Below are 22,896 nucleotides of genomic sequence, written 5' to 3'. Positions count from 1 at the left end.
GCCCAGAGGCACTTTATGTCATTTGTCATCTTCAGTGCAAATTCCCAACTGTGCAGGAGGCTATAGCTTCAATTCACACCCCTTTTTCTTCTATATAACCCATTCAAAGAGAATCTATATTATACAAGTGGATCCTGCCCCTAATTTTGCTGAGAACAGGGGTACACTACTTACTGACTAGATCAATACAGGACCTGTTTCATTACCCTTTATATTGTTTGGAGGTTAAAATAGGGAGCTAATCACATTTTTGGGCCTTTAGTTTTCAATGGGGCAGCACCTTTTTGTTTCTTTCTCATGTCCTAAGGGTATTAAGTTTCCTAGTTGTATGAAATGTGGTCCATGTGAAGATAACTAGTTGTGTATGGGGACAAAATTTGCTGTTGAAGGGGCATATGGATTATAGCTTTACTAACAGAACGAATGTAAACTCATTACGCGTTGCTTAGAGTGGTAGGGGTGTCATCCTACATCCTATAGATCTTATTTTATATTTATACTCAAATATATAAAAGAAACTTAGAAAATAAAAGTTATAGATCTTCAAAAGTCGGTTGCTTTTCTACTTTAATTGCATGGAACATAATGTTATTGAAGTTCTGGTTTGTGGACAATATTTCTTGCATTGTCCAGACCTTTTTGAATTATATTCCATCCTATGTTGCAGGGAACCTGGGGCAGAGCAGAAGTTTAAGGAAATTAGCAATGCATATGAGGTAGTTCATTTTCATGGTTATGCCGTTTTCTGGTTTAGTATTAGGCAACTGCGTATTTTTATCACCATGATCTACAATAATTTGTCCTGCAGGTTTTGTCAGATGATGAGAAACGATCTTTATATGATAGGTATGGTGAGGCTGGACTTAAAGGTGCTGGTATGGGCATGGGGGTAAGTTAATTTCCGTGAATGCATAATATCATGGCTTCTAGAGTTCATAGTCTGTCATCTTTTCATTTTCTGCCTTCACATTGTTTGGTCTGTGTCTCTGTGATATACCAGGACTTCAGCAATCCTTTTGATTTGTTTGAATCACTATTTGAGGGCATGGGAGGAATGGGAGGCATGGGAGGCATGGGTGGCATGGGAGGCATGGGAGGTAGAGCTTCCAGGAATAGGGCAGTAGATGGCCAGGATGAATATTACAATCTTGTCTTAACTTTTAAAGAAGCTGTTTTTGGGGTTGAGAAAGAGATCGAGATAACCCGCCTTGAGAGCTGTGGAACCTGCAATGGTTCAGGTGCAAAACCTGGGACCAATCCGTCTAAATGTAGTAAATGTGGTGGCCAAGGTCAGGTTGTCTCATCAGCAAGGACTCCATTAGGTGTTTTCCAGCAGGTAATGACCTGCTCTTCGTGTGGTGGGACAGGGGAAACATCTACCCCTTGCAACACATGTTCTGGGGATGGCAGAGTAAGGAGAACAAAGCGTATCGGTTTGAAAGTGCCAGCTGGCGTGGACTCTGGAAGCCGTTTGAGGGTCCGATCTGAAGGTAATGCTGGAAGGAGAGGTGGCTCACCTGGTGACCTCTTTGTTATTATTGAAGTCATCCCAGACCCTGTGCTAAAACGTGATGACACCAACATCTTGTACACGTGCAAAGTCTCGTACATAGATGCAATTCTGGGTACAACGATTCAGGTACCAACAGTTGATGGTATGGTTGATCTCAAGGTCCCAGCTGGAACTCAGCCGAACACCACACTTGTAATGGCGAAGAAAGGAGTCCCTGTGCTAAACAAAAGCAACATGAGGGGTGATCAGTTGGTTCGCGTACAAGTTGAAATCCCAAAAAGATTGAGCAGTGAAGAAAGAAAGCTCATCGAGGAGCTTGCAGAACTAAGCAAGAGAAAAACAGCAAGTAGTCGAAGATAGCTGCCAAGACATCATCTTTCTCCATTCATATGCTGCTGGCCAGATCAGTGATGAAATCTCACTCCCCCTCTGGATGCAACTTTGGAGTTAATTGTTGCATGAAAATTTAGCACTTGAGAAATCTTAATAGTTTTAGAATGAGTAAGCAAGTTTCTGAAATGGTAAGCCAAAGCCATTGTGATAATTTTGTCCCATATAATTTGATAGAGGAGATGAAATAGGAAATGTTAGTTGGAGATATATTGCCCTTTAATTTTATGTCTTGGTTTTGGTAGTACTCGACACTTTCTTATTAATTATTCTTTGGGATAGGCAAAAGCATAATCTCTTGCGTTTATATTTCAACTTCATTTGTCTGTGGATTGGATTGTATCAATTATTAAAGGATGCTTGAACTGCTTAGTACAGAAATTTATCTTGAACTAAGTGAAAAAGGAAAAATCAATTACACTTTTGTTTTGAGCTATTATGTTTTTTTGATATAATTTTTTTATTGGTATGTCTATTAATTAACTATGGTCAAAATTTATTTTTGTTTGATCTTATTATCAATGGTAACATATTGGGTAAAAATAAAATGCAAAAACAATAAGCAAAAATGGAGGTTGATGTAATAAATTTTTTTAAAAAGTAATATAAAAACAAAGTAAAAAGATAATAAATTATTTCAAATGGTTATATCATCATATATTGAAATAATTAACTGTGCATATTAGACCTCAATATAACATGAAAAATTTGAAGTTAATTGAAAAAAAAGTTAAAAAAAAAGTCATAAATTTGGCATAGAGAAAGAGTAAGAACTTAGGACAAAAATCCATTATTCTATTGATAAAGCTTATTTGAAAGAGAAATTATTAGGAGGATAAGTTTAGAGATTTGAAGGTGGGTGTTGTTGGGCAATAGAAGGACAAGGATTACAAAAGCATTGCCCATCACACTTGATTGCAACCTATCATTCTAGAACATCTTAAATGAAATGCTCCTCCTCCTCCCCACAAACCTGCCGATTCATATCTTACTAACTCAAATTTTTATAAATAATTTATTATATTTGCAAAAATTTTATTAATTTTTTTTAATTAAAATACAAACGTATTAAATTTCATATCAGTCTGGAATAAGATAACATGTTCTAGATTATTGCGCACTTCTTCTCCCTTACATGAGAGCCTTCCAATAATGTTGAGGCTATTGTAAATAACTTGAAATTAAAAAAAAATACTTAATTAAAAAAAATATCCAATCCATTATTACTAAATATTTTTAATAATAATTAATTTATAGTTAAAATAACAATATAGATAATATGAATAATAAAAAATAATTTTTTATACTTTAAATTTATAAAAAAAAATTATTATCCAACATTATTATAGTTAGCAAAAAAGTAAAATAAAAATAAATAACTTAAATTTTATATTATAAAATATAAATGTATAAAATTAGAAAGATAAATGAAGATTTTAATTTAAAAAAATAAAAGAGAAAATAGTTAACTTTTTAATAGAAATTTGAAAAAACAGATATAACCGTATAAAACTTTTAAATTTTCGTAGCTTTTGAAAGAAAAATTAAATAATAAATTATTTTAAAAAATTAAATAATAAATTATTAAAAAAATAAATAATGAACTATTATTATTATTTAATGGTAAATAACAGTAGTTATTATTATAGTAGCCTAGCCACCACAGGAATAAATTTTTATTACCATTTAAAAAATATTAAAAGATTTTTTGATAACATAGTAACCTTTATTTAAAACTATAATAGAAATTTCTTGAAAAAATGCTAGTCCCACTTGAGAATATTTCACTCCTCATAGTCTAATAATTCTATTTATACCCTTTAAAAATTCAAAATAAAAATTTTTTTAGAATAATAAAAAAAAAAGTTGTAATTGATCCTATTTGTTTTTGGATTTGTTTTCCTTCTATATCTTGACCAATCAATAAACATGTGGTCATGGTGGTGGTGGACGACAGAAGCTCATGAAAAGGACGACTAATCCCAAGAGGCAACAAAGAAAAAATGTCAACTTAAGTGAAGTTGTTTCCACTGTCTCCAGCTGAGAAGAAGAAACACAAAGTTGTGTACCTGATTTGGATTGTGAGAACCTTCTCAGAAGAAGAAGAAGAAGAAAGAAAGAAAGAAAGTGAGTTTTTGTTTATGGATTTTATCAGATTTTCTTTACTTTTCAACAGAATCTGCTGCTATTAATTGTAATCAGTTCATTTCCTTCCACTTGTATTAAAAAGATCAAGTGTATATTGGAAATACTTCGGTAGATTTCTTCTTATGGTCAAGTTAGATTTTAGAATTTTGTATTGTGAAAACTTCAACAGAATTGTAGAGAAAGAAAAGAAAAGAAAAGGAAAGGAAAAATCCTAGTATTAAAAAACAGCCTTTTTTTCTAGCATTTCTTATGAGCAGTGGAAGAATATTTTTTGGTATATTTTTAAGTTAGATGATTTTTTAAATTAAATAATTTTATATATTATCAACGGTCAAATTTAGAGATTGAATTTATTCTATATTTTTAGAGAGTTTCTATAAATGAATTGTTTATTCATTCAAAATTAAAATATAAGGCTATGATTATGAAAAAATTTAAAGATTTTATTTTATTTTTATCTAACATGCTTTTATGATTTGAAATTAAACATTATTAAAAATTAAAAAATATATATAAATATAATATGTGAATTTAATTAAAATTAATTTTAAATATTAATTATAATCGTGATAAAATTAAAATAATAAATTTTATCATATGAAATTGAAAGATTAGGGTATAATAGTCGAAAAGGGCAAAGACTATCTATATGAGTAGACTGCTTAATAGTATTTAATTTAAATTAAAAAAATTGATTGAATTTAAAGATTGGATTTGATTTTTTTATTTTTTATTTGATTTTTATTTTTAAAAAATTTAATTATTTTAATTTAAATTTAATCAGAAAAAATTAATAAAATTAAATTGAATTAATTAATGATAATAGTATATTATTTTTATAATATAAAAAATTATACTATAATTAAAATTAAAATATTTTAATTAAATTTTAAAATATTAAAAATAAAAATTAAAAATTAAAAATAATCAATTAAACCAAATCAAATCAAATCAATTTAATTCATATTAATTTTTATGATATAATTTTAAAATCTAAAATTAAATATTAAAACATCTACACCATTAAAAGTAAAAAAAAAATTACTATTTAATTTTTTCATAAGAAACTTATTATTTTTTTAAAAAAAATATATATTAAAATATTATTTTAAATCATAAAAAATTACGTAAAAAATTAAAATATCCTCAATATAAAAAAATTAAATAGTAAAAATTTATACGAAATTAAAAAAATTAATTAATGAATTTTTTATACTATATAAATTAAATAATAAAATATTTAATGGATTAAATTAATAATGATAAATTAATTAATTTTTTAGAATTTTTAAAAAATTTAATATATTTTTTAAATTAAAAAATTAATTAATTAACTTCTTTAGAATATAGATATTAAATAATAAAAATATTAAAAATGCAGAATGCAGCTAATACAACTGGTAACCGGTATACGCGTAAAACGCAGCCTTAGTCGCTCACACCTAAGCCTCAACTCAAAGCTTGCTCTGTCAAAGAAATTAAATTACAAATTTGACTTCTATTATGAATAGCTGGAATAGCTCAGTTGGTTAGAGCGTGTGGCTGTTAACCACAAGGTCGGAGGTTCAAGCCCTCCTTCTAGCGAATAGCGATATTCAAATTTTCACATCTTTTATTAAAACTTTAAATATTATTTTTCAATAACCTCAATAATAAATGAATTCCCATTAATTTTTTTTAATCTCTACATAAGCGTTATATTTTGTGGAAACTTTTTTTTTTAGTCTTTAGTTTTTTTACTTAAATTTTAAATTAGAGCACTTGAATTATTTTAAACATAATTTAAATTATAAGTTAAATTTTACAATATTTTGAAGAAATAATTTTACACATAAAACTTAAAATTATGAAAGTACAATGTTTACTTAATTATATACATGTGTTTAAAATTATTAAATTAATCAATAGAATTTTAATATTTTTAATTTATTATTGTTGTTTATCCAACCATTTATAAAATGGATAAGTTTATTAATTGTATTATCCATGTATTTTCTGATTTTTCTAGAGTTTTTTTTGCTTTTTTATCTTCTCTTTATTTTAAAATTTTTGATAAAATTATATCATCTATCCCTCACATTCATTTTCATTTTATTACTAAAAAATTTCCCAATTTTAATTTAATCCAACTATCTGCAAGGTTTACAGATTACAAAGAATGAAAGTTTTTTTCCTCCTTTTTATTCCTCTTTTTACTTTTACAATAAAATTAATTACGGTTAATTATTATGTTTATTATTAAAATAAAATGCTATACAATTTATATTATTTTATTATTATTTTGTAAAATTTTTAAAATTCTCTATTTATTTATTTAAATAAATTAATATTAAGAATCCTAATTAAAATATTACATAAATAAATATTATAAAGTAAGAGAGAAAAAATAGGAAAAAGCCATCTTTTAAACCTTCAAACTTATTGTTGCTAGTAGGAAGAATGATTGTTGATGCTAACAAATATAACTCAATGCTACTTATAAGAATATTCTAAAACCTTAGGAAAGTCCTAACAAAAACTTAGGTATAGTGCATGCAAATGGAAGGAAATATGCCTTTTATCGGCCATAATACATCATATTGCTTCTTCATATTCATGAGTACTTTGATTAGTTTTTTCTCTTCCATAAAGTTGGTTTTGTTGGAAATAATCACTAAAAGTTTTTTTTTTTTCAGCTCCTAAATATGCATATTTTAGGTGGCTTGGTAGTGGCTTCAATTCAAATTTAGGAGCCTACAAAAATGAGGGCAAAAACTGAAAAAAAAATAGAGGATGTAAGTGGTGAAGGCTGAAAAAAATCTATTTACCTTAATATCACAAAGGGACCTGTACAAATATTTATATACAGGTTACATATCAATTCTTTATGCACTTAGCAACTTGATTTGGCATTATTAGTGCTTGATTTCTGTAATGATCTAAAAATCAGATCGCTACCGATAGTAGGGTTTAGATCGACTTAAGATTGTAGGAACCCGTAGCAAGACTGCTTTACATCCTACTACATCTGACACAATCCCAACATGATCTTAAAAAAAATACATAAAATATTATTATAACGTAAAAAAAAACTCGGCGTACATACATAATTGTAAACATAAACCTATGCTAAACCCCTCATCAAATGCTCCAGTATAGTCAGTATTACATACCTGTCACATTCTGATCAAACCCATAGTTAGAAATAGTGACACCACTAGTTATAATTAGGCTATTTCACTGTTAGAGCAAGTGGCATTACGGGAAATACTAATATAATTCTAAGTTTTTAATAATTGAATCATAGAAAATTTAAATAAAGAAATAGACATATCTAAAATTAAAGTAGAATGTGATCAGCGAGTCGGAAATGAGTCTCCTCCGGAAGATGCTTAGGGTTTCTCGATATACCCAGTTGAGGTGCTTGTTAAAATCCAACGTGCTTGCCTAGGTGAAATAGACCCCAAAGGTTAAAAGTATAATTTATTAGATCAATTTATGAATATTGAAAATTTAAAAACTAAATTGAAACATGGTAAAAAATTTAATAGGTTAAAGTGTGAATATGAAAGTTTAAAGGCAAAATTAATTTTTAGTCCTTCATTTTTTCACCTCTTCAACTTAGTCCTCTATGTGTCACCTAAATAAATATAAGGAAGACGATAAATCAAAAGGAAAAGGAGTTGTCTTTTTTCTTTCTTCTTATGGTAGAAGCTTACTCCATTAAAAAAATAAAAGTTTTATTTTTCTTTCTTACACCAAATCAACTTCTTTCTTCATAAAAAATTCACTTTAATATCAAGAACAAAAGAAAAAGAGTCATATATTAAAAGAATTGAAAAAGGAAATATTAGGGTTACATATGTACCAAGCTTGAAAATCAAAGGTGAGCATAGAAATATGTAAAAAATAAAAACCTCTCACTTTTTTATGTATGAATTTAAATATAAAGTTTTAATATTTCAAGTTATGCAAACCTTACCTGATATACAAATTGACCTAGGTGAAGGAATAGTAAAGAGAAAGTAGATAGCTAGAGAATAGAAGTAGAAAGCAAAGAGAATTTCAAGAAAGGTTTGGTGTTGTATGCATTTCTATTTTCCTTTGATTTTCTTATGAATGTATGAAATTAAGAATTGATTTTTCTTACTGGAAATATTGTTTTGATTGCATAATATAAATGTTGAAATGATATTTGGAAGGTTTAAAGTAAAGAAATTTATGATGGAAGTTAAAAGTATAAATCTGGCAGAATAAATTTTAACAAGGCAATCTATGTTGGTAGTTTTATACCTCACTATGTAGTTGTCAAAATTAGACCTAAAATATACCAAATAAAATATGAAATAAAGATTTAAAACTTTCATATATTGACTAAATTCTGAAAATGACAAGTGGATCCAAACTGATCATAGTGGTAGTGCATCCACAACAATCTGTATTAATTATACCATAACTAATTTTGTACTCATTGAAATGAGTTAATGCTAATGCCAAATAAACCTTGAGAATTATATTTAAAACTTGATAGCAGACACGTAAGTTTTAATCCATATGCAAAAGTATGTTGCTTTTCTAATAAATTTAAGATGAAATTACGAAAAGTACTCTTCATCTTTTTCAAATTAGGGTTTGAAATTAAGTTTGTGTTAAAATGGTTCTCGTGATTATGCACCGCTAAGAAAGGAAAGCTTTTCACCCTAATACCGATCAATATTTGCTAATGTGGCATCAATTACGATACACATACCTGGTTCACCATAGGTCAAAATATAAATTATGTGTTGCATGTAATTTTTATATGAAAGGACTTATATATTGCATCTTGAGTTTATATTAAAATGGATCTCAACAAGAATTGTCGTATAAAAATATTTTTTTAACTATAAATATGCCTCTATCTCTCTTCTCTCTCCACTTTGGCAGCTATTTGAATTCATGGTATAGGGACAATGATATCGGGTTTATAGACCTCTCCAAGCATTTACATAGAGGTGAGCAGTATTCAGTTCGAATTGAAAAAACTAACCGAACAAAATTAATTCAGAAATTCGGTTCAGTTTTTATTTTTGAAAATTTCGATTATTTCATTCCTGTTCAATTTTAATTAAAAAAAAATGGTAAAACCAAACTAAACCGATTAGCGATAATAGTGTATTATTTTTTATAATATAGAGATATTAAATCATAACCAAGATTGAAATATTTTAATTAAATTTTAAAATATTAAAAATAAAGTATAAGAAATAAAAAGTCTATTAAAAAGGTCAACTGATTAAATGGAATCGAATCAAATCTATTCGATTCATATTGATTTTTACTCAAAATTGGTTCATTTCAATTTTTACAAATACAAAAATTTTATTTTTAATTTATTTAATTCAATTTAATTTTGATCTGAATCGACCGAATACTCATCTCTACATATGCATAATGATACTAAACCTAGCAAGAGAGAGAAAGAATAGGAAAAAACCATCTTTTAAACCTTCAAACTTATTGTTGCTAGTACGAAGAAGGATTGTTGATGCTAACAAATATAAGTCAATGCTACTTATAAGAATATTCTAAAACCTTAGAAAAGTTCTAACAAAACCTTAGGTATAATGCATGCAAATGGAAGGAGATATGCCTTTTATCGGCTATAATACATCATATTGCTTCTTCATACTCATGAGTACTCTGATTAGTTTTTTCTCTTCTATAAAGTTGATTTTTTTGGAAATAATCACTAAAAGTATTTTTTTGAGCTCCTAAATATATATATTTGAGGTGACTTGATAATGGCTTTAATTCAAATTTAGGAGCCTACAAAAATGAGGGCAAAAATTGAAAAAAAAAAATAGAGGATGTAAGTGGTGAAGGGCTAAAAAAAATCTATTTACCTTAATATCGTAAAAGGACTAGTATAAATATTTATATATAGGTTACATATCAATTTTTTATGCACTTAGCACCTTGATTTGACATTATTAGTGCTTGATTTCTATAATAACCTAATAATCAGACCGCTACTGACAGCAGAGTTTAAATCGACTTAAAGTTGCAAGAACCCGTAGCAAGTCTACTATACATCCTACTACATCTGATACAACCCCAACATGATCTTAAAAAAAATACATAAAATATTATTATAACATAAAAAAAACTCGGCATACATACATAATTTTAAACATAAACATATGATAAACCCCTCATCAAATGCTCTAGTATAGTTAATATTACATATCTGTCACATTCTCAAACCCATAGTTAGGAATAGTGACACCACTAGCTATGAATTAGGCTATTTTACTGTTAGAGCAAATGGCATTATGGGAAGTACTAACATAACCCTAAGTTTTTAATAATCGAATCATAGAAAATTCAAATAAAGAAATAGACATATCCAAAATTAAAGTAGAATGTGATCAGCGAGTCGGAAATGAGTCTCCTCTGAGAGATCTTGGGGTTTCTCGACGTATCCACTTGAGATGCTTATTAAAATCTGGCGTGCTTACCTAAGTGAAATAGACCGTAAAGATTAAAAGCATAACTTATTAGGTCAATCTATGAATATTGAAAACTTGAAAACTAAATTGAAACATGGTAAGGAATTTAGTAGGTTAAAGTGTGAATATGGAAAGTTTAAAGGCAAAATTCATTTTTATCCTTCATTTTTTCACCTCTTTAACTTAGCCCTCTATGTGTCACCTAAATAAATATAAGAAAGACGATAAATCAAAAGGAAAAGGAGTTGTATTTTTTCTTTCTTCTTATGGCAGAAGCTTACTCCATTAAAAAAATAAAAGATTTATTTTTCTTTCTTATACCAAATCAACTTCTTTCTTCATAAAAAATTCATTTTAATATCAAGAACAAAAGAAAAAGAGTTGTATATTAAAAGAATCAAAGAAGGAAATATTAGGGTTCCATATGTACCAAGTTTGAAAATCAAAGGTGAGCATAGAAATATGTAGGAAATAAAAACCTCTCACTTTTTCATGTATGAATTTAAATATAAAGTTTTAATTTTTCAAGTTCTGCAAACCTTACCTGATACAAATTAACCTAGGTGAAGGAATACTAAAGAGAAAGTAGATAGCTAGAGAATAGAAGTAGAAAGCAAAGAAAATTTCAAGAAAGATTTGGTGTTTGTATGCATTTCTATTTTCCTTTGATTTTCTTATGAATGTGTGAAATTAAGGATTGATTTTTCTTGCTGTAAATGTTGTTTTGATTGAATAATTGCGTAATATGAATGTTAAAGTGATATTTGGAAGGTTTAAAGTAAATAAATTTATGATGGAAGTTAAAAGTGTAAATTTGACAGAATAGATTTTAACAAGGCAATCTATGTTGGTAACTTCGTACTTCATTGTGTAGGTGTCAAAATTAGGCTTAAAATATATCAAATGAAAGCTGAAATAAAGATTTAAAACTTTCATGTATTGACCAAATTCTAAACCTATAGCTAAGTTAATATAAATGGCAAGTGAACCTAAATCAGTCATAGTGATAGTGCATCCACAATAATCTGTATTGATTATACTATAATTAATTTTGTACTCATTGAAATGAGTTAATGCTAGTGCCAAATAAATTTTGAGAATTATACTTAAAACTTGATAGTAAACACGTAAGCTTGAATCTATATGCAAAAGTGTGTTGCTTTTCTAATAAATTTAAGGTGCAATTACAAAAAGTACTCTTCATCTTTTTTAAATTAGGGTTTGAAATTAAATTTATGTTAAAATGGACCTCGTGCACCCCTAAGAAAGGAAAGTTTTTCACCCTAATACCAATCAATATTTGCTAATGTGGCATCGATTACTATTATAAAAAAACTTACATATAACTGGTTCACCATACCTAGTTCACCATAGGTTAAAACATAAATTATGTATTTCATGTAATTTTTATATGAAAGGACTTATATATTGCATCTTGAGATCATATTAAAATAGATCTCAATAATATAAATATGCCTCTATCTCTCTTCTCTCTCGCTATTGAATTCATTGTACAGGGACAATGATATTAGGTTTATAGACCTCTCCAAGCATTTACATAGAAGTGAGCAGTATTCAGTTCGAACTGAAAAAACTAACCGAATAAAATTAATTCGGAAATTCGGTTCAATTTTTTATTTTTTTCGATTCGATTTTTATTTTTAAAAATTTTGATTATTTCGTTCCTATTCGATTTTGATAAAAAAAAAAAAAACTGAACTGAACCGATTAGTAATAATAGTGTATTACTTTTGATAATATAAAGATATTAGATCATAACCAATGTTGAAATGCTTTAGTTAAATTTTAAAATATTAAAAATAAGATATAAAAAGTAAAAATTCTATTAAAAAAGCTAACTGATCAAATCGAATCAAATCAAATCTATTCGATTCATATTGGTTTTTATTTAAAATCGATTCGTTTCGATTTTCATAAATACAAAAAAAAATTAATTTTTAATTTATTCAATTTAATTTAATTTTAATCCGAATCGACCGAATGATAATCTCAACATATACATAATGATACTAAAACTTAGCAAGCATTTAAGTTAAATACATGGAAATATAGAAATAAGAAAGCCACGACATTAAAAATAAGAAAATTACAAAGATCAAGCCGCTACACATATATATATCAAGATATCAATCATATCAAAGAGGACATTATTAAATACAAAATTATTTATTAAATAAATTTTGAAAATTTTATGACAGGAGAATAAAAAAATATTGTATTAGAATAAATATAAAACATTGTAGATGCTAAAGTTATCATAATATTACATTTTCAATTTAGGAAAATAATTAATAAATATATAAAAATAAACATTTAATTAAATTTTTGGTAAGCATATAATTACATAATATTTCAATGCAAAATTAAACCATAATTAACTAAAAAATTACATCATTACACCATTTAATTTTTTTTTATAGAAAATTTATTAGTTAATTTTTTTAAAAAAATACATTAAAATATTACTAATATTTTAAAATTCTGCTAATTATTCACTTTGTTAATTTTAAACCATTAAGTATTGCATAAAAATTTAAAATGTCTTTAATGTTCATGAGGTTTTTTATACCACATAAATTAAATAATAAAAAATTTAATGGTAAAATTAATAAATAACTAATTAATTAATTTTTTAAAAATTTAAAAAATTAATATATTTTTTAATTAATAAATAAATACAATAAAAATTAAATAGTAAATATATAAAAAATAATGGAACAGAATGCAGCTAATACAACTGCTCACACTTAAGCCTCTAAGTCAAAACTTGCTTTAAATTAAGAAAATTTTTTTAAAAAAACAAAAGCACTTGGTGAACCTACCAAAATTTTTGTCAATATATGTATTTTAATAACCTCAATAGTGCATTGCTGGAATAGCTCAGCTGGTTAGAGCGTGTGGCTGTTAACCACAAGGTCGGAGGTTCAAGCCCTCCTTCTAGCGAAATTCAAATTTTCATTTCTTTTATTAAAAATTTAAAGATTATCTTTAATAACCTCAATAATAAATGAATTCCCATTAATTTTCTTAATCTCTACATAAGCGATATATTTTGTGGAAACTTTTTTTTTAGTCTTTAGTTTTTTTACTTAAATTTTAAATTAGAGCACTTGAATTATTTTAAACAGAATTCAAATTATAAGTTAAATTTTACAATATTTTGAATAAATAATTTTACACATAAAACTTAAAAATTATGAAAGTATAAAGTTTACTTAATTATATACATATGTTTAAAATTAATTAAATTATTCAATAAAATTCTAATATTTCTAATTTATTGTTGCTGGTGAGGGATTATTGTTGAGATAAAACTAAAAGGAGGAATTTTTTTTGATAAAGAAGCGAAGTCGATGGACGAATACAAAACTATTTTTAAAGAATAAATAATATAATTTACTTCTAAAATTTTCTCCCGACCCAATTTTTTTTTTGTGATTATAAAGAGAGAATATTAATTTTATATTATATTATAATATGCTTGTATATCGGACATAAATATGTTTTTATATCTGATATGAATATTTTTATAAATATATTTATTTATTTTTCTATCGAGTTGAAGAGTTTTATATTGATTGATTGAGATTTTTAAATTTGAAGATGTGTTGCTATACAGGTGCTGTTTTGAGTTTGTTAGTTTATCTCTCATTTTAATTGGTTTACTGCTTTTTTACTTTGGTTCGAACCTTGTCCAAGACTTATTTCTACACTACTCCTTAAATTGAAGCATAACAGTATCATAGCACGTATTTGACGAATCCTTCTAGGAGTCACAATTGCAAACAATAACCTTAATAAAAATCTTTAATACAAATAGAAAAGTTCAACCATTTCATACTCAATCACACACAATTTTAAATAGCATTTTATGGAGTGATCATTAGGCCTTACCTTAGTCAATCTCATATGGTTTAAAACTAAAATTCAAGTATAGAAAAGGGGATTCAAGTCTTTTATTATTGAGCACTTCTGATGCCTTGTCTAAAACGTTACTAACCTTTTTATATGGAGGTAAATATTTGTGATATTCACTTTCGGTTATTCAGTTGATCATAATTTCATGCTGGAAAACAAGAAAGGTCATGCCAACGAATGCTAAAAAACGATTAATGATTCAATTCAATTTTAAGATTTCAAAAGTGAGTGAATTAATGGGTCTCGAGATTAAAATTGATAATCTAACTGCAATGTTCATATGGCAAAGAAAAAACTTCATCAAAATGTATGAAAAGAAAATAAAAAAATGTAATATATATATATATAGCATTCCTCCCCCACACTTGACCAACCCGTTGTCCTTAATGTATTTAAACATAAGAAAGTAAAAGAATAAGACAAAGTGTAAGAAATAGACTTTTCTTATCAACATGGACTTGGGCAAAGCATTAAGCGATAAGTGATTGGAAAGAGATCTCAACATGATAAAAAAGACACTACAATATGCCTTCCATCCTCTATAATTAGGCCTCCAATCTATCCAACCGTGTCTCAATAATAGCAAGATGTACAAGTGGGACCTCTTGAGTTGTTGGTATGATATGGTACATGCAAGTGGAAGGAGATATACCTTTTATATCGGCTATAATACATCATATTGCTTCTTTACATCGATGAGCACCCTGATTAGTTTTTCCTCTTCTATAAAGTTGGTTTTGTTAAAAATAATCACTAAAAGTATTTTTTTTCAGCTCCTAAATGTGGATATTTGAGGTGACTTGATAGTGGCTTCAATTCAAATTTAAGAGCCTACAAAAATGAGGGCAAAAACTAAAAGAAAAAAAAAAAGAGGATGTAAGAGGTGAAGACTGAAGAAAATCCATTTACCTTAATATCACAAAGGGACAAGTATAAATATTTATATACAGTTTACATATCAATTCTTTGTGCACTTAGCACCTTGATTTGACATTATTAGTGCTTGATTTCTATAACGATTTAAAAATCAGACTACTACCGATACTAGGGTTTAGACTAACTTAAAATCGCAGGAACCCTTAGCAAGCCTATTATACATCCTACTACATTTGATACAACCCCAACACGATCTTAGAAAAAATATATAAAACTCGATATATGCATATATATATAATTGTAAAAATAAATTTCTACTAAATCTCTCATCAAATGCTTCAGTATAGTCAGCATTACATACTAGTCACATCCCCAAACTCATAACTAGGAATAGTGACACCACTAGTTATGAATTAAGCTATTTCACTATTAAAGTAAGTGGCATTATGGGAGGTACTAGTATAACTCTAAATTCAAATAAAGAAATAGACATATCCAAAATTAAAGTAGACAATGTGATCAGCAAGTTGGAAACAAGTCTCCTTCGGAAGGTGCTTAGGGTTTCTCGACATACCCAATTGAGGTGCTTGTTAAAATCCAACGTGCTTACCTAGGTGAAATGGACTCCTAAAGGTTAAAAGTATAATTTAGTAGGTCAACCTATGAATATTAAAAGTTTGAAAACTAAATTGAAATATAGTCAAGAGTTTATTAGGTTAAAGTGTGAATAAGGAAAGTTTAAAGGTAAAATTCATTTTTCTATCTTTTCAACTTAGTCCTTCATGTGTCACCTAAAAAAAATATAAGGAAGATGATAAATGAAAAGGAAAAAGAATTGTCTTCTTTCTTTCTCTTTATGGCTGAAGCTTACTCCATTAAACAACTAAAAGTTTTGATTTTGTTTCCTACACCAAATCAACTTCTTTTGTAACATCCTCAAACACATAGCTAGAGTAGTGACATCACTAGGTATGAGAGGCTATTTCACTACTAGAGCAAGTGGCATTAGGGGAGGTGCTAGTTTACCCCGAGCTACTTAGAAGAAGTGTTAGTATAACTCTAAACTGCTAATAACTTAATAATAAAAAAACTCAAATAAAGAAACAAACATATCTAGAAATAAAGTAGAGAGTGTGATTAATGAGTCGGGAATGAGTCATTTTCCGGAGGTGCTTAGGGTTTCTTGACGTGCTTGCTTGAGGTGCTTGCTTGAGGTGCTTGTGTAAATTCGTCATGCTTACTTAAGTGAAAAGGACTTCTGAAGGCTAAAAGCATAATTTAGTAGGTCAATCTATGATTATTGAAAGTTTAAAAACTAAATTGAAACATGGTAAATAGTTTAGTAGGTTAAAGTGTGAATATGAAAAGTTTAAAGAAAAAAATTCAATTTCATCCTTCATGTTTTCTACCTCTTCACCTAAACCCTCCATGTGTCACCTAACTATGCATGAAAGAAATTACAACGCAAAGTGAAAAAGTGGGTTGTCTTCTCCACCCACCTCATTGTCATAGCTCACACCATTGAAAAACCAAGATTTGTTTTGTCTTCCTTCCACCAAATCCAAGTCAAAATCTCACCAAATCAACTGCTTTCTTTAACTAAAATTCACCCTAAGATCAATAGCTAAAGAAAGCGCCAAATATTGAAAGAATTGAAGAAGAAAATTTTAGGGTTCCATATACACCAAGCTTAAAAATCAAATGTGAGCTTATAAATGTGTAGAAAGTAGCATCTTCTCATTTCTTCATGCATGAATTTGAATTATAAAGTTTTAATTTATAATTTATTCAATCCTTCTCTAAGATATAAATTGACCTAAGTGTAGGAACATCAAATGGAAAGGAGATAGTTAGAGAATAGAAGAGGAAAAGAAAGAGAAATTCAAGAAAGGTTTGGTGTTTGTATGATTTTCTCATGGATATGTGAAGTTAGGGATTGATTTTACTTGCTGGAAATGTGGCTTTGATTTTATAAATATGTTATATGAAAGTTAAAATGGTGTTTGAAAGGCTTAAAGTAAAAAAACCTAATATGAGAGCTAAAAGTGTAAACCTGGCAGGATAGGTTTTAACAGTGCAGCATGAGTTAGTAACTTCATAACTTATCATGTAGTTATTGAAATTAGACCTAAAATATACCAAATAAAAGCTGAGACAAAGAGCTAAAATTTTCACGAGTTGACCAAATTCTGAAACTTTGGGTAAGATGATATAAATTACTAGTAAAAATAAACTAGACACAGTGATAGTGTATTCAGAATAGAGTGTATTGATTATACCATAACTAATTATGTACTCTGTGAAATTTGTTAAGACCAGTGCCAAATGAATATTAAGAAGTATACCTAAAACTTTGTAGAAGACACGTAAGCTTGAATTTGTATGAAAATGCATGAATCTGATATGTTTTGTGATACTATAAACAAGTACCAATATTGGACTGATTAAGACCTTATTGAGCAGCTTGTAAAAAAAAATTCATAAATTAAGCTAGGGTGATCAGATTTGCATGAATTATATCTTGTTGGAAAGATAAGACATAAATGTACATTTGTTATGAAGAAACTAAAGTCAAATTGTAATTTTAAACTGCTTGAAAAGTTTATGAAATATATGGCAGAATGCAGTTCTCTCAAATTAGAATGCATAAAAATTGACATGCTTGCTTAATCGGTAAAAATTACGCACGTACTGACTTATCGTACTTGAATTTTGCACATGCTTGCTTGATAATAAAACCTATTTGTACATGATGATTTGAGTAAAACTTGTCATTCTTTACTTGTTAATGTTATGAAATGCAAGAAGCGAATTGACTTGATGCGATATTGGAATGCTAAGTCAATAAAGTTTTACACTATTTACCATGATTTTCTCATCTCGTTAATCTTGGCATATAATATATGTACTTTGGAAATAAATTCAAATAGCTTGAAAAGACATGCATTTATATTGAATGATTGATACATTGAATTAATGATACTTGGCCCTGATAAACTTAATAGGAGTCGATGTTAGTTTAAGGGTATGGCATGCCATATAAACATACAAAGTTCACAGTACTGCTACCGATACATGATCTATATTTGAGGTTACATATCAAGTACCTCATAAGCATGGCCACAGAGCCCTGCTATCACAATTTCAGCCTCTAAGCCTACCGTTTGGCACCCTGTGCCTACCGTTGTAACTCCTTATCTACCTAGTCGACCTTACTATGTGTTCATAAAAGCTGAGAACCTAATTAAGATTGATACTTGATTTTGTGAAATCACTAGTGAATGTTAACATGTTTACATCTATTACATGCACTAAGTTATGGTGATTTGCTATAAATATAAAATGTGCAATAAAGGTAAAATAAAATGTTTTTATTGAATGTGAAGGAAATTCCTGTCATGCACAAGGATACATATGGCACTCATATTTTACACTGAGAAGATTGATAAATATGTTTTGTATCATGTTAACAACATTTGAATAGTTTGTAATTGTTTACTTAATTATTTATATATATGAATGTAACGACCCGAAAATCGGACCGCTACCGGCGCTAGGATCCAGATCGGCTTAAGGCCGCCGGGACCCGTAGCAAGCCTAACATGCCTCCTGTTAACATGTTTAATCCCATACATGATCGACAAAATACATAAAAATTTAAAACTTTTACCTTCATACATTCTATCATACACCAAACTCAACCTGTGCATGCACTGAACATAAACATAACCATAATATTGACCCTTCTGTGGGATCTCATCAAAGCCCCAAAGGGCTACATAATATGCGTTGAATTGGTTCACATATACATCATAAAACATCTGAGATCACGTATTACAAGGGATAAAAACATACTATGGTCAAGCACACTTCTAACATCCTTAAACATCATTACATTACATATCTATACTGTACTTTTACATTACATCATTCTACAATTCGTCATGTCCACATTCTATCTATTACATACACAAGACTTCATTACTCTTGCTGACCTCCTGGTCTACCCTATACCTGCAAACCTGGGGGTTAAGGGAGAGGGGTGAGCTACAAGAGCCCAGTGAGCAGAATAATAAAACATTTAAATTATATGATAACATGAAATGCATCACATCACAGCTAATCACATCAAGGATGAATTTGTCACCAATAGTCCCCTATATGGTCCAACTGTGCCAGGGGCGTAGAATGGGCCTCGCTGGTCTTTCTCTTACATAACATAACATAACATGGTCCAACTGTGCCAGGGGCGTAGAATGGGCCTCGCTGGTCTTCCGTACCGTATCATCATCATCATAACATATGAGGACTAAAGGATCATCCAACATTCATCCACATCATCAACATATTATGCAATGCAACATATTCGTGAGTTCTAATGCAAACACCCTATTATATCTCATGATGCGTGAATCATGCTAAAACTGATTTATTTATTTTAAAGCATAGAAAGTTATTCCACTCACCTCTGGCTGAAGCTCTACTGACTCAGAAGCAGCTGAACTCACTGCTGGGGTCCTCGGTTCCTCGGGTCCGAACCTACATAGGTGGACTCAAATGAGGGACCAAACAACTAGAACATAACTCTAAAAACATCCCCCCAAAACCCCCTAGAACATCATGAAACGATCATAGAAAAACATGCAAAAGAGGGCTGGACAGGGCACTTTCGGCGGCAGGTTCGGCGGCCGAAAGTCCCTCCAGAGCCGAAAGTCAGGCAGGTTCGGCGGCACCTTCGACGGCCGAAACTCCCAGACAGAGGCGAAACTCATGCATGTTCGGCGGCACTTTCGGCGGCCGAAACTCCCAGACAGAGGCGAAAGTCCTCTTTCGGGGGCAAGCTTCGGCAACCGAAGGCTGCATCCACAAGCATGTTCGGCGGCCGAAAGTTCCTTCGGCTGCCGAACCTGGTTTCTCCCAGAATGGCAGAAACTCAGCTCTTCTATGCACATTTGCCTCCAAAACTTTTCAAACATGCATAAACCTATTCTACAACACACATATACAAGCATACAAGCTCCTAGGGGCTTCAAACTATCCTAAGCCCCATCTACAACACATCAAACATGCATTGGCAAGCCACATTATTCAAAAACACAACATAAACTCAAAAGTCTAACTATAAGCTAAACATGCATTATACCCCATAGATCTTCATAAAACTTACTTAAAACATGGAATGAGCTTAAGATCGGCTCTTACCTCTTGAAGATCGAGAGAGAGACGACCTAATCTTGGAGATGGGAGATTTTCAACTTCCTTGGGTCTCCAAGCTCAAAACTTGCTCAAAACTTGAAAATCTTCAAAACAAAGTAAAAACTTGTGAAAATTGTGAAAGATCTGAAGGAAGAACTCAAAGATTGGTGAGGGACGGCGGAGAACTCACCTTGGCCGACAATGGGGAGAAAAGCTCGCCCGTTTTCGGCTAAGGGACCCTTTTATAGTGGCTGGCCAGGCCACGTTCGGGGGCCGAATGTGCCTCCGCATGCATGCCATGTTCGGCGGCCGAACTTGAGGTTCGGCGGCCGAACCTGGGTTTTCCTCCAAGGTTGTTTTCATGCAAAACTCATTTCCATCTTGCTTAAAACCATAAAACACATTAAAACATTTTATGAAAACATGGTTTTACCCTTCTAGAGGTCTCCGACATCCGAGATTCCACCGGACGGTAGAAATTCCGATACCGGAGTCTAGCCGGGTATTACAATGAATATGTTTGCTCTATTTTATTATTTGCTTGCAATCACCCACTGAGCATTAACTCAGCGTGTTGATTTTTACCTCACACAGGTTGTAGATAAAGTAGGCACGCGGAGCTCATCAGAGGTCTATATCAGACGTCAAGGCCATTATCATAGCCGGTTGTTTTGAGTCTTTGATTCATAGTACAGTTATATTTTGGCATGTACATATTAAATAGAGTAGCTTATGAAGGTTATGTAAGTCAAAATATTGTAATCATATATGGATAAAGAGAAAGAGTTAAGCGTTTGCATGTGATGAGATTCGTACAAAAAAATAAGTAATGATGTTGCTATGAAATGTGTGCCAAATTAAAAATAGTAAGATGTCAAATGACAATTGATAATTATACATGTGTTTTTCATATGTGCTACAGGTTAAATACTGATGAAACTGAGAAAACTCTGTCAAAATTTTGGTTTAAAATCTCACATTTACTTTAATCACTTTATGAAATTTACGTGAAATAACCTAATAACTTGGTAATTATAGATAAAGAAAATTGTTTAGTTGATATATCTAAAAATGTATAGTTTGAGACATTCCTTGCTCTGTCTACACCTTGATAGGGTAAGGGTTGTTACAATTAGTGGTATCAAAGCAAAGGTTTAAGCGATTCTAGGTCATAGTATGTATGTGTATATGTGTAGTATATGTACATGCCAAAATAAGTTACAGCGATGATATGGTTCTGATGTAAATATCTTCTTTATGTCTTTAGGTCTGATAGAAGATGTCATCTGAGTCACAGAGAGCAATAGATGAAGAGGTAGAAAGTCATGCTCCCTCTGAGGCAACTGCACTTGCTGCTGCTCCTCCACTTGCTGCTGCTAGCGAACTAAGGCAGGATGCATTATTTCAACAAATAGCTGAGTTACTTAGGAGGGATACATAAAATGTGCCAAAGGTACCACCACCACCACCACCTGTAGCAGTCCAGGTTCCCCCACCTGTTGTAGCCTAGGCACAAACTAGGCCTCCAATAGAAAAACTTAGGAAGTATGGTGCTACAGATTTTAGATGTAAAAAGGAAGATAATCCATCAACTACAGAATTCTAGTTACAAAGTACAGAATGGGTTTTACAGCAGCTACAATATTCACCATTAGAGAGTTTAATGTGTGCAATATCACTACTAAAGGATGAAGCCTATAGATGGTGGACAACATTAATACAGACAGTTCGACCAGAGCGGTAGACATGGAAATTCTTTTTGACAGAGTTTAAGAAGAAATATGTTGGGGCCTTATATATGGAGGAAAGGAGAAAAGAGTTCTTGTACCTCAAACAAAGCAGGCTTACAGTAACTAAGTATGAGCGAGAATTGGTCAGACTTAGTAAGTATGCCATAGAGATAGTTCCTATTGAGGAAGAAAGATGTAAACGCTTTGAGCAAGGATCACATGCTGATATCAGGATGTACCTCACAACTATGCACATCAAGGAACTTTCAGTTTTAACGGAGACATCCCACAGCCTGAAGCGAATTAAAGAAGAAGAGCAAAGTAGAAAGCAGAAAGGGCAGCAGAAGAGGGGCCAGAGCAAGTATCAGGGATAATCCTCTGCATCTCAAACAACTAGTAAGAGACAGAGGGAATTTCAGCAGACAGGGTAGAGAGAGCCACCTAGGTAGATTCAGAGACTTGGGCAGAGAGCTATAATGAGGTATGAACAACAGACTACCTCAATATCTAGTACAGCAGGACCAGGTAGAGGGTTGCCACCAATATCTGAGCATTGTGGCAGGAGATATGGTGAAGTATGCAGGAGATTAACTAGGGCTTACTACTTATGTGGAAGCTCATACCACTTTATGAG

The 22,896-nt window shown here is 30.2% G+C and overlaps 1 protein-coding gene and 2 non-coding genes across 5 annotated transcripts in view; all 3 read left to right on the top strand.

The window, feature by feature from the left end:
* The window catches only part of LOC110599731 (chaperone protein dnaJ A6, chloroplastic), a 28,893-nt gene extending 26,683 nt beyond the window's left edge, over positions 1 to 2,210 (top strand). For all 3 annotated transcript variants that reach the window (XM_021736293.2, XM_021736294.2, XM_021736292.2), the window contains exons 6-8: positions 668 to 716; positions 809 to 889; positions 1,001 to 2,210. In XM_021736293.2, coding sequence (XP_021591985.1) covers positions 668 to 716; positions 809 to 889; positions 1,001 to 1,873 — 1,003 coding nt within the window. In that variant the 3' untranslated portion in view covers positions 1,874 to 2,210. The remainder of the gene's footprint in view (positions 1 to 667; positions 717 to 808; positions 890 to 1,000) is intronic.
* A 3,351-nt stretch (positions 2,211 to 5,561) lies between these two features.
* On the top strand, positions 5,562 to 5,635 carry TRNAN-GUU. The gene has a single exon. It is a non-coding gene; the product is annotated as a tRNA-Asn (tRNA).
* A 7,776-nt stretch (positions 5,636 to 13,411) lies between these two features.
* On the top strand, positions 13,412 to 13,485 carry TRNAN-GUU. The gene has a single exon. It is a non-coding gene; the product is annotated as a tRNA-Asn (tRNA).
* The last annotated feature ends 9,411 nt before the right edge of the window (positions 13,486 to 22,896 follow it).

Source organism: Manihot esculenta, chromosome 14, assembly GCF_001659605.2.
Source record: "Manihot esculenta cultivar AM560-2 chromosome 14, M.esculenta_v8, whole genome shotgun sequence".
NCBI lineage: Eukaryota > Viridiplantae > Streptophyta > Magnoliopsida > Malpighiales > Euphorbiaceae > Manihot > Manihot esculenta.
Note: the sequence above shows the minus strand (reverse complement) of the source record. Positions and strands in the feature narration are given on the sequence as shown.